Genomic DNA, 13158 nt, shown 5'->3' with positions numbered 1-13158 from the left:
CTTTGACTTAAGTGCAACATTATTTTTTAATGGAAGTTAATAGCGGGTGACAAAATGTAACAATTTGATAACGTTAGTGACTATTATGTAATTTTTAAAAATTGAGTGATTGAAATGTAATTTAAACAAAGTTTAGGGACAATTGATGTGGTTTACCCAAAAAATCAAAATTGAAACTAAACAAAAAACATGTTGATAATTTGTGACAACATTGACTGTGTTTGGATGAAGAATTTTGAAATTTTGAAGATTTTAAAATGCTGACTTTTTAGATTTCATCAAATCAAATTATAAATACTTTGTTTGGATAAATAATAGTTTTAAGAAAAATTAGTGTATTAGATTTTTATGAATTAAAAATAATTATAAAAGAAAAATAGTTATACTAAAGATAAATAATATGAAAAATATTCAATATGTATATTATTATATTTCTAAAATATTATAAATAATTTTAATAAAATAATTTTTAAAAATTATATATTAGAATTAAATAAAAATAATTTTTAAATTTTATTATTTATCTTATAGTAGGACCATGTGTATTAAATAAAATAAAATAAAATTTTTTTGAAAAACCTTTTATTTAGGTGGAATTTAAAAGAGAAATTAAACTAAAATTCTTCTAAATTTTTATCAAACAAGTAAACTTTTGGAATTTTGAAAACCTTTATTAAATCCATATTACAAAAGCTTATATGCAAAGCAATTTAAGGAAGGTTTCTAAAAGAAAATTAAGCTCCATTTGTTTTATGTAAAAGTTTTTATGAAAAATACTTTCAACTTTTTCTAATGGTTATTTCATGTAAAATAGGATGATCAACGTAGAAAGTTTTCCAGTCAACGTAAAATTACCCTCTTAATCCCGTAAAATGTCTTACCAAAATTTTTTTTGTAAGACATTTTCCAAATTGATAAGGCTCTGTTTACCGAAATATCTTTAGACATTTTTTAGCCGACATTAGCTACGAATTAATATAAAACATAGCACTATCAATAATCAACCGATTCACATTCAATTATCAATTTATACACAATTTAAAAATTATTTAATTTAGTCCCTAAAACCGAGACTAACATAACTTTCGATTTAAAGCGTCAAATTGAATTTTGATTTCACTATTATACATCAAGGACTTCCTATTTCTTATTTTTACAGTCAATTTTACATTTTATTCTGTTTTGTCCCTAATGTACAAAACTATCAAATAAGCTTAACAATTTAGTCATTTCTCACATCTAAGCTTAAAATCTATCAATTTAACACCTAAACCTTCAAGAAATCAACAATGAAAACTTTATAAAACTCTAACAGTTTTACAAATTGGCACATGGGCTAGTTAATTCAATCTCCCATGACCTCAAATCTATAAAAATTATGAGAAAATAACCAATGACTTACTTGAATTTTGAAGTTAAAAGCTCAAAGCCCTAAGAATGGTGTCTCCCTAATTGTCTTCATGTTTTACGATTTTACCATAGATTTGAGCCCCTTTATTCTACTAATTGAATAATAATAAACTTGTAACAGCTCGTTTTTCAGTGGTGTCGAAAATAGTAGTTTTGGGGCCACTAAATTTGACGAGTAAGTTCATAAATATTATTATTTAATATTTACTAGACAAGTGTGATTTTTAAAAAGGTTTTTGATTTGATAATTTATGTTATATAAGTGATTTATTAAGTTTAAGTGGTTTTAGAAAATGAGGTATCGGGACATTGTTTTTAGAAACCGAGTCGTAAATATTTTTATAAATATTTATGGAGTGTCATTAAGGTGGTATTAAAGTTTCGTTGAAAAACTTTAACGTTTTGGTAGTTAATTAATTAAAAAGGACCAAATTAAAAAAAAGTGCATTCTCAGGACTCCGTTCCCATAAATCAAACTCGTAAATATTTATTAAAAATATTTACAAAGCTAATGTAGTTAATTAGATTTCGTTAAGTGAATTTTCATAAATTAAAAGTAATTAGGAAGAAGGACTACATTGCATATAGAGTGAAAGTTGAATTATAGATTAAAGAATAATTAAAGGGACTAAAGAAGCAATTTACCCATTGTTCTTTAAGTGGGACGGTTAGTGATATATATATTATATGTAAATTTAATTTTATATATTATATTATAATAAAAATATAAATTGTTAAGTATATATATTATATTTATAATAGAGCAAAAAGTCATAAAAGAAAGAGAAAGAAAGAAAGCCAAACAAAATTAGAAAGAAAAGAAAGAAAGAAAAAGAGAAAGAAGAAAAAGAAAGAGAACCCACGGCCTAGGGTTTTAAATTGTTCAAAGTTCAATTGGTTAGTCAATTTAGTCCCTTTTCTTGTAATTTTTATGTTTTTGGAATCCCAGTACCTAGAGTTAACTGACCCATGTTGAAATTTTAGCATTGATTGAGTTTTTAAATGTTGTAAATGTTGAATAATTTTAGTAATAAAGATTAAATTGATAGATTTTTAAGCTAGAAGTGAAAAAGGATTAAATTGTAAAATAAATTGTAAAATTTGAGTAATATGGACTAAATTGTGAAAAATTCAAAATTTAGGGGTTTAAGTGAAAATAGGGAGTTAAATTTAGTTTAAAGTGGAATTTGTATGAAAATATAGAATTAAATGTGAAGAATAAAAACTAGTTTCGATTTTGTGACTAAATTGAAATTTAGACAAATATTGAGTAAAATTGAAATATTCAATATGAAATTGAATTGTGTTATATTGATGAATTTTAATTGTTTTAATTCGTAACTAATGTCGTCATGAAATCCTCGACTAAATGTGAAGAATAAAAAGAGGAAAGATAAAGTCAACGTCAAATAGCTCGTAATTCTTGGTTTGTATTTCTATAATTCTAACCTAGTTGTTAATTGTTATAATTCAATTTAATGCATATGGTAAGTATTGGGGTGAATAATTGACATTTGATAATTGATTGAAATGGATTGAATTGGTAGATACATATTGAATGTATTGATTATTGAATTGAAATGAATATATGTGTTAATGTGAAATTTGGATATTTATTATTATAGATTGAATTTAATTCATGTGTATATATGTAATTATATGAATAATTAGTATTGGACATTGGTTATATATGAAATGTGAAATTAAATCCTATTAACTTTATCGGGCTGAGTCGGATATAGATGGCATGCCATAGGATATGAAGAGTTTAGGGAATTCTTCGACTTCGAGTCGATGAGGCACTGGGTGCCAATTTACTTTGGTTTAACCGATGAGATACTGGGTGCCAATTTATATAGCGCTAGGCGCAGCTATTGTTTCGAATTTATCCGATGAGGCACTGGGTGCCAAACTGGTGTGTTGGTTGGATCCGTGTATCCGTCCAAGCCCGAGTCGTGTTAATAGGGGTAATTAAATAAAACGGTACTATAATTGATATTGGATGATATTGTATGTGAATTGAAAATGGGATAGTAAATTGAAACATGAAAATGGGATACATGAATTATGTATTTTTGAATTGGAATGGATAATGTTAATGTTTATATGATATGTGGATCAAATTGTGAAACCCTATTATATAGCAAGTGATGGGAATTGATTATGGTATAAAATGATGTATTTATGATTTGAATATTGAATGGCTAATGCCATTGTATGAATAAATGTGAATTTAAATATTCAATTGTGCTTATAATTAATATGTATATTATCTTGCCTTTAATATCCGGATTATAGAAATACCACTGAGTTTTACTCAGCGTACGGTTTTGTTTTCCGTGTGCAGGTTAGGTACTTAACTTTTGATCACCGATTCAGCATCCAACAACGATCCCGAACTCAAATGTGGTGATATTTATCTTTTGTATCGGCATGTACCTAGGGTGTCTAAATAATAGTTATTTTGTGAATTGATTGTAAATGAGGTTATAAGTTTAATGTTGGTTTGGTGTATATATATATATATATATATATATATATATATATATGTAAACATGTGTTTGTTTTGAAACCATATCATGGCATGGTAAATTGAATCAAATCTAAATATGTGCATGTGAATTTAAGTTGGTGTTTAAGTGCTTATGAACTAGGCAAAATGGATTGAATTTGGTAGGTTTATAATTTGGATTTGAATGATGCTTTAATGGTATGAATTGATGATATAAATGTGGTACCAATGAAGGCACATTGGTTAGGCACCTAAGATGATTGTTTTGGCATGTTTTGAATGTGTTTGATCGTGTTTTGAACAGGTTAAACGAATAGTTATTAAGTTTTTTAATGCCTGAGCATGTAGAAAATGGTAAATTGGTTATTTAAGGCACCTTTTAGGTCCACACGGCCAGACACACGGGCATGTGACTCGGCCATGTGAGACACACGACTAGCACACGGGCGTGAAAGGACATTTCAAAAGGGGTGCACGGTCGTGTGAACCCTGCAGATTTGAAAATTTTTCTGAGTTTCCGAATTAGTCTCGACTTATTTCTAACGCGTATTTTGGGTCTCGAGGGCTTGAATAAGGGACAGTATGTATGAATTTGATTGATTTATGATCTGAATAGTATATGTTGTGAAATATTTGAAATTTCTGTTTGTTTGATCTGTAAATTCTAGTAATGCTCTAAAATTCTATTTCGGCAACGGATACGAGTTAGGGGTGTTACAAAATTATCTTTTATTTAATCTTTATTCTACTATTTTTAAGCTAATTTATTATTATTCAAACAAATATTGTAGTCATCATGTGGTGTACTATTAAATATGCACTTGGATAATATTATTAATTTAATGTTATATAATACTAATGTGATTTGGAAGCTAATTTATTATTATTCAATCTTCGTTTTTTTTGTTTTTTATAACACAATCTTGAATCAATTGTTCGCTTTTGGTTGTTTTTAATTTATAATTGTTAATATTCTAGCTTAATAAATGAGTAATATTACATATTTAATTTAATATATTTATTTATAAATAAATTATTGTAATATATGCCAAAACAATGCAAAATATAGATTTATAGATATAAAATAAACTCAATTAAACAATGAAAAGATAAAAATAAAACCTCAAATGTATGTTTGTTAATATTCTAGCTCAAATGTATGTTTGTTTCATTAAAATAGATTTGTTGTATTGGATGTTTGGTTGATTTTAACGGCTTCGTTGGAACAAGAGGAACTAGTTTCATTGTGAATTGAAAGCCTATATATTTAAATGGTTTTAATTCTTATTGGTCCATGATGTTTGCTGCTGATTATTCTACAAGGAACAAGGTTACTGATGCTTTCCAAAAAGCTTCCGAGACTTCCCTGAATGCGGCAAGAATTTGGGCTTTTGACGATAGTGATCACAGGCCTCTTCAGAGTTCTCCTGGTCCTTGTAATGAAGAGGTTTTCAAGGTAATTAACATAAATATTTTCTTTTGACTTCTTTTCAAGGTTATAAAATTGATGGTTGGTGGTCATTGTTTAGGGATTGGACTTTGTTATAGCCAAAGCTCGGAAGTTGGGAATTTACATGATTCTGAGTTTGATGAATAACTGGAAAGATTATGGAGGAAAAGATAAGTATGTTGAATGGGCAAATCAACACTATCATAACCTTAATCGTAACATTCGCAACCTAATTGAAGATGATTTTTTTATAGATTCTCTTACCAAAGAGTACTATAAAAATCATGTTAAGGTACGTTCTTGTCGCTTTCTTTCCTGAATTGGAGACGAAGATCTTTAATTTTTAAAAGTTAAATAATGATGATTGTAGACAGTGCTGACGAGAAACAATACGATTACTAGAGTAGCATATAAAGACGACCCTACCATTCTTGCTTGGGAACTCAAGAACGAGCCTTGCTGCCCTAGTGACCCCACTGGATCTAATCTTGAGGTTTTTACACGCTGTCTCTTCATTTCTACCTAATTTTGCATGGTATGATATCCTTTTTCTCTATTTACAGGTTTGATTAAAAGAAATGGTTGCGTATGTGAAGTCCATTGACAACAAACACTTACTGGAAATAGGACTGGAAGGATTTTATTGGGAATCTAGACAACAATACAATCCAAATTCAAATCTCGATGGGACAGATTTCATTGCCAATAATCAGATCCCTGACATCGAGTTTGCTACTATTCATCTCTACCCAGAGTCTTGGTAATATCTCTATCTTTGTCTTTCTCCAAAACCCAGTATTGCGGGGAATTTTTTTTATTTTTTTCCTTTAATCTTATTATAGGTTACCATCGATAAATAAAACCGAAGCGGAAAAACTTGCTTTCGTAGAAAAATGGATCGGATCTCATGTGTTGGACTCTAATACAGTGCTAGAAAAACCAATTGTGATATCAGAGTTTGGGAAGTCTTATAAGTTAGAAGGGTATAGTTTAGATAAGAGAAACAAGTATTTCCAGAAGATATACGATGATGTGTACAATAGTGCTAGGTTGGGAGGACCATTTGTTGGTGGGCTGTTTTGGCAACTAATGACATAATTAAGAAAATAACAGAATTAAAGGTTTGGATCTGGAAACGAAAAATAAAATAAAAATAGAATTAAGAATATTGAATCGAAAATTTGAGAAATTAAAAATAGAGTTGAGAGAAAGGAAATTCTTATGGGAGGTTTCAGCCTCCAGTTGTCTCGTTCTGCCTTCGGTTCAATCTTCGGCTTTAGATGATCCTTCCCAAACCGAATAAGCCAGTTATAGTGGAAGAGGACGCCTACGACTACCAGCTCCAAGGATTTAGACTTACGATTTAGTGGAACCTGACTCTAGCCAACAATCGCTTCTGTGGGATCGTCTTATGCTAGATCAATACTTCTCAATGACGAATCTCGCGCCATTTTGTCTATTGGGCTCGCCAACCTCTGACGCAGTAAGCTAACAAACCGACTGTGCAACCTTCCCAAAACATACAAAGCGGCCACCTTTACATACGTTGAAAAGCTTACTTCTTAAAGGACATAGACGGAAGCATCATCCCCGTAGTACGGAGAAATGATGAATACTCGGCAAGAAGGCTAAGTATGGACTCTAAGCCTCAAGAATCCTTTTTAAGGAATATCGACAACCTTCGGCTAGATGAGTTTAGTGGCTCATGGTTGTGGTGGAAAAGAAAATAAATAAAATAAAAATGGAGATTTTATTGACAAACTCATCAAGCGTTCAAGAGAGCCTAATTTGAGATATCAAATTACGACAGATTAGTGACTTGTGTAGTTTGTTGTGTTTATGCTTAGGTTGAAAGGATTTTTTAGTTTGGGTTTGCAAAATTCTCAGGGATAACAGTGGAAGAATGAGCAATGGTGGTTCGGTCCACATTTACCGCACCAATTGTTTATACAAGTGTTCAACAAGGGAGAGTTAGGGAGGAGAAGATGGTGGTGATTGGAAGTCGATTCACCTATGACAGACAGAGAGTTGGAATTGGAGATTGGGAGAGGAGAGGAAAAGAGAGGAGAGGAGAGGAGAGGAGGAGAGATTGGAGGAAAAAGAGGGGAGATACTTGGGAAACACTTAGGTTTTCTTGGGGAGGAAGAAAGGATCCCTTGTCTTTCATGCTCTGGGGTATATATAGAATGTACCCCTTGTTTGGTCGTGCCAGTTGTCGACTAGGTGGTAGGGTTGTTACATGTCAATTGCCACCATGTGTAGTACTGTGTGGTCTTGCTCTAACATTCTCCTTATTAAGGTTAAACAAGATTGTTACGCCTTAATGGTCCCCATGGAGGGCCTGTAGCGGATGGTTTCTGAGAAGGCTCAAGTGGGATTAGAGGGTTCGTCGCAAATGGTCTTGAATGGAAGATCACCCCAGAGAATCCTAATCTAAGGTTTATTCATAGGTCGCATCCAAAGAGGGGGTCCTTATCAAATTGTACCATGTTTTGCCATGTGTGATTATTGGGTAGAGATATAACATATATCAAAAGGTAATTTAGTAATTTCACAACTGAGTTGATGTTATGTTGGCTCGTTAATAAAAATATAAATAGATAATTGTACTTATTTACTCATATTCAAAAAATATAAGACTAAATTGCCCCACTATTTATTCCGTAATATTATCATTTGGCAAAATAAAATTCTAAAAAACAAATTAATGGAATAATTTACACTGCATCTCCCAATAAATCAACCTCACCAACAACTTATTCATATTTTTCCCGCTGATAAAAACAAGTACTAAATTATTGTTCCATCCTTAATTACAGCATTTTTTACCACTACAGTAATTCCTGATCGAATATAGAATCCCTCAGATGGTCTATCTGCCTCTTCCACATTCTGCAGTTCATCCAAAAAAACAAAAACAATATAAATACTATAGCCATCAACCACATAAGCATAATCAATTAAAAAAAAATGCTAATACATAAATTAGTCCCCGAACAATATATCTTGGGATGATTTTGTACTTTAAAGAAAAAAAATTACAATTGGATATTTAAACTTTATTTCAGTCAAACAAATTAATCCAATAGATTAACAATGCTTACATCCTTGTTTGCAATGACAACATTTTTTCCAATTCTTGTATTTGTGTCTATTATACAATTCCTGCAGGACAAAAGTAGCAATAAGCAAGCATCATAAAGAAATTAAAACTAAGATGTTCTAAGACCTAAATGTTGTAACTGTAATGCATATCATATCATATAAGATTCTCTCATAGTATGTATCTGTGAAGACACCGTTAAAAGGAAACTTACATGATTTTAGTATTTCTGCCAATGCCTAATGGAATATTGCCCTCTGATATACAGGATGCTATTTCTGCCTCAGTTTGGTAATGGTCAGCACCCATCATCAATGTATCCTGAAAACTCTCATTTAAGTTAAGAGATTTGCTGCTGGCTGCTTCCATTGGTTCCATTAAAAGTGGTCATACTCAAAGTTTGAGGATTTAAACTGGTAGTAAGAGGAATGATATGACATGATATGATGCAACTGTGTAGAAGATGAAATTTCGCCACCCAAGGTTAAGGGATTGTAAGAGCTATAATGCTATGAAGTTATAGGAAGCTTATGAATGAATGAATCAGAAATGTGAAAGTTACCTTCAGCTCCACCCCATATTCCAATCTTGAGCGAATTCCCACGATGGAATGTTTGACACTGCATTCTCTCAAGAAGCAGCCATGTGAAATTATGGAGTCCACGACCTACAAGAAGCAAGGGTAACTTCATGATCATTATATTTATATGAATCGAGTTAGCCATGCCAATTAATCAGACTCGAATTCAAAACGAAATTATTACCCGGCACTGCTCTATTCTTGATGGAGGTAGATACCGAGGAGAGGTGAAGATTGGCTTTAGGGGATCATAGAAGTGAAACTTGGGGGGCTTTGGACATGGAGACAACAAGTTGCAGCTTGTTAAGTCCTAACACGGTCGGATAAGGAATAACTGCAGGGATAGTTGAAAAGAGGACTACCTTATCTGTGAGGGCCAAATTTGCATCAAAAAAGGATTTTATGGTTCCAATATCTTCCCAATAGCCATCAAACAAATATGCCTGCCATGTACAAATAACTTAAACTTGGGGGCTCCACTACGAACAAATTGTAAATGGCAAGTTTTAACTTTCAAGTAAAAGTGATCCCTGATTATCTTTTGATACTCTACCTTAACATTGTAATCTTTCATAGCCATTGGAATGATTTCAGATCCAAAATCATTGGCTTCTGGATAATGCCACCTGAAGAAGCAAAAATAATACATAGAAAGATCATCTCTTGTTGCTGCACAAACTTAAGATTACCACCATATACACCAAAATGGTCCATCTTTCACATCTAAAATAAAAACAATCATCTCTTAAACAACATGATGCATTGTTGATCTGAGAAGAACAATAATAGTATATCTTTCCTAATTGAATCAAATCAGAACATTGAAGCAGTTTATGGTAGATCCTTTGCAGCTTAAGCCTTCATTACCTGAGTAGTTTCAGTAGAACATCTGTTTTGAATAAATATATACCCATTGATGCAATGTATGGTGTTTTCTTTGCATCTTGAGCTGTTAATCCGAGAAGAGTTGTATCGACTTGCTGTTACGGTTAGAAGTATCAATAATCAATTTAAGAGTTAAGAGCTAAAACAAAATTTATGCATTAGAACAAAGGACAAGTACCAACCATTGACCTCAAACTTTCACCCTTAGGTTTCTCTAGGAACTGCCTAATCTGTCCATTTTCATCAATCTTCAGCAATCCAAAATCAGAGGCACGACTGCAGGATAAGAAGACAATTTATTTAACCAGGAAAAAGTAAAAGCGAAAGATATGTTTGAACCAATTTCTTGTATTGCAGTTCATTTTACAGGTACTATATAATCTTAGACCAGGCCAGAAAAGTTAACTAAAAACCTGACAATTTGTTGTTCATATTCTTCGGTCACTGATAAACAATTTGTTGGACAATACTCAATGTCAACTCTGACAATGCAGTTTCTAAAATATACAGTTTCTAAAATCATTACTGTAACTGAGCAATAATTTTTTTTTTCTAAATTATCTGTTTTATAATTACCTTTCATCAACAGGGAGACATGAAACAGATATGTCAGCACCAGAATTAATGTGCTTCTGCAATAGAAATTGACATTAATAAGGCCTACGAATTAATGTAAAAGACAAAATTGCAAGGTGAAGAATCAAGTGGGCAGCTGTAGTTCACCTGCAGGAAGTCCATGTAATCCATTCGGTATAGATGATCGCCAGATAATATCAGAATGTTCTCAATATATCTGTGTTTAGCATCCTGCAATGGTTACCACAAATTTACACAAAATTGGTGAACTCAAGAATTGATGTATAATATACATATCACAAGGTAGCATAAAACTCTTCCACACTTATCTTATGACTTGTAGAGCACAGATCAATTAGGAAGGAGGAAAATCTAAAAAAAACAAAAAAGGACATACAAGCTTGTCATACCTCAAACAGCCATATGAACTGTCTTACAGCATCTGCTGTACCCTGGAACCACTTCTTTCCTGATTCACCTGATGTTTGTGTAGCTGCTAATACCTAAGGCAAAACAAGGAGCAGAATTAGAAGCATATGTAGGCAAAACAAGGAGCAGAATTAGAAGCATATGTAGCAGAGAGCGAGAGACATGAGAGGTCTCATAATGTTTAATCTCTTTAACGAAATGTTGAAAGTTCCACGTTATACAATCATCCTCACTAACCCACCAGCAATAATGCAGTAACAGAGTTTGGAACGTTGATCTGGTTCCAGAAGATTAATCTTACAACTTCAGAATTGTTCAACCTACCTCAACAAACCCATCACCGAAGGTCACACCATTGCCCGAATTATAAGTCCGAGAAATGTGGCGGTTTAGAGATTGAGAATTGAACTGGGTGAGGATGTAAATCTTGTTAATCCCACTATTGATGCAGTTACTCATTGGGACATCGATCAGCCTATAACATCCCCCAATGGGAACCTAATAGATCGTGTAGTGTATCAAAGAAAACAAATGTTACAAGTATTTAGCCAAATCTAATAAAAAATTTAAAGGTGGCATAAACCATGTCAACTTAGCTTACAGCTGGCTTGGCCCTTGTTCCAGTAAGGGGAAAGAGCCGTGTTCCAGCTCCACCCCCTAATATGATAGAGGCAACAGTCTTGGGATCTGCCTCATGTTTCGGATAAATGTTCGCCCGGAAAGCCTGGATTGCACGTTTAGGATTGGAGAAACACCCGAATTCAATGATCATAACACAAAAGAGAACTGCCAACTTAAGAATCTGCATAACGCACAAAAGAGAAGGAAGTTACCATGAAGTCTTTGGTAACATCAGCTAGAACAGCAGAGGTGGAACATCTTTTGGTTGCAGAACATTTCCTCCTAGAAATGTCGAATTTTCCGAACCGAATACCAGAAATTGCACTGTTGCATTGCCCAATTCCCACTGCATTACTAAAGAATGAAGATGACAGAATCTTGTCGTGGTGGGATGGTGGCAGCTTTGATGATGGAACACAGCAAGAACCCAACATGTTTTGGTTGCGATGTGCTAGACAGAAATTCTTACTATTAAAGATTTCTCTTGTTTAAGGAAAGAATATAAAGCTCAAAGAACAAGCCTTTTTCTTGACACTTGTTCAGTTCAGTTTGTTGCTCTTCTTTGTTATCTTGATGACTGCTCAACAATATGAAAAAGTAAGAAAAATCAATATCTTGAGAAATGGAACATTGCTTACCTAAATTTGGATACCAATGTTCCCAATCTCGAGATTAAAAATAAGCAGAAGCCGACCACATAACATTTTATGCTATCTAGATCATAAAATATAAAGCAGAAAGCTTGAAGAGGAGCTTACACATTCTTACTAAATTAAACAATTACATTATAAAAATGAAATAATAAAAATCTGCCTTGATTCTCTTATAATGGGAAATTTAATTACATGAAACATGATGAGTTCCATCGAGACAAATTAATGCCTCCTTTATAGGGTCAACATTAGAATTTAGAAGCACAGAAGAAGGAATGAAATAAATATATAAAAATTGCCTCAAAATGGAGCAAGGAATGGCTCCAAGAACAAGATGAATACCCATCATCACCGACTTTATTTCTCCTCCAAAGAAAAAACCCAGTTTAAGTTTTCGAGATTCCTAAAACACGTAGAATAAAAGCCTTTACCATTTTTATAAGCTAATTATAATATTTTTTTATAAAAAAAATATGCTCATTACGGACATTTAAAAAATATAAGCGGTTTCCCCCCACTTCAGGTTTCTTTCTTACATGTGCATAAATCAAATATTATATCGTGAAAACCCATTTTTTATAACCAAATTGTTTCTTCTTCTATAATCAAAAGAGAAGAAATAAATAAATAAAAACAATCAATAACTTTAACAGTTAGAAAGATACCACCATAGAGAAAAAATGGGAAGATTTGGTTTCCCTGTGAAAGACACCAACAGTGAGCTTTATAGCATTGGGATGATGAAGAAACCAGAGTCAGGTTTCAGGTTTTCATCGGAGAGTGGGTTATGTCATTAAGAATTACTGAGAGTTCGAAGCAGTTAGCTAACGGCTCAGGATTACCCGGTCTTTTCATTTCTCGCTCAAACAGCTGCCAAACTAACCATTTCTTTTTTACTAAATTTTTATTTTTTAAATGGGTTTCAATATTCAATTTGGT

At 32.4% G+C, this 13158-nt stretch overlaps 1 protein-coding gene and 1 pseudogene across 2 annotated transcripts; one reads left to right on the top strand and one right to left on the bottom strand.

Moving 5' to 3' along the window:
* The first annotated feature begins 3241 nt into the window (after nt 1–3241).
* On the top strand, nt 3242–7265 carry LOC105762634 (mannan endo-1,4-beta-mannosidase 4-like; annotated as a pseudogene).
* A 694-nt stretch (nt 7266–7959) lies between these two features.
* LOC105795320 (glucose-1-phosphate adenylyltransferase large subunit 1) lies at nt 7960–12311 on the bottom strand. Of its 2 annotated transcripts, XM_012624904.2 has the most exons (15): nt 11779–12292; nt 11547–11669; nt 11270–11443; nt 10927–11019; nt 10664–10747; nt 10517–10572; nt 10123–10216; nt 9923–10035; nt 9609–9681; nt 9418–9498; nt 9240–9326; nt 9038–9142; nt 8690–8796; nt 8477–8537; nt 7960–8264 (listed from the first exon to the last, which is right to left on the bottom strand). In XM_012624904.2, exons 1-15 carry the CDS (start codon nt 11998–12000, stop codon nt 8163–8165), a joined length of 1575 nt encoding a protein of 524 aa, XP_012480358.1. In that variant the 5' UTR covers nt 12001–12292; the 3' UTR covers nt 7960–8162. The 2 variants fall into 2 exon arrangements, with proteins under 2 accessions (XP_012480358.1, XP_012480366.1); XM_012624912.2 differs by lacking the exons at nt 7960–8264; nt 8477–8537 and having other exon boundaries at nt 8789–8927; nt 11779–12311.
* Nucleotides 12312–13158: the final 847 nt, after the last annotated feature.

Source organism: Gossypium raimondii, chromosome 7 (assembly GCF_025698545.1).
Source record: "Gossypium raimondii isolate GPD5lz chromosome 7, ASM2569854v1, whole genome shotgun sequence".
Lineage (NCBI taxonomy): Eukaryota > Viridiplantae > Streptophyta > Magnoliopsida > Malvales > Malvaceae > Gossypium > Gossypium raimondii.
Note: the sequence above shows the minus strand (reverse complement) of the source record. Positions and strands in the feature narration are given on the sequence as shown.

Coding starts and splice junctions, on each gene's coding strand:
- LOC105795320 (XM_012624904.2), bottom strand. CDS start 12,000: ATGTTGGGTTCTTGCTGTGTTCCATCATCAAAGCTGCCACCATCCCAC. Junction 11,020..11,269: donor TCGGTGATGGGTTTGTTGAG/GTAGGTTGAACA, acceptor GTTTTGCCTTAG/GTATTAGCAGCTACACAAAC. Junction 10,748..10,926: donor AGTTCATATGGCTGTTTGAG/GTATGACAAGCT, acceptor TAACCATTGCAG/GATGCTAAACACAGATATAT.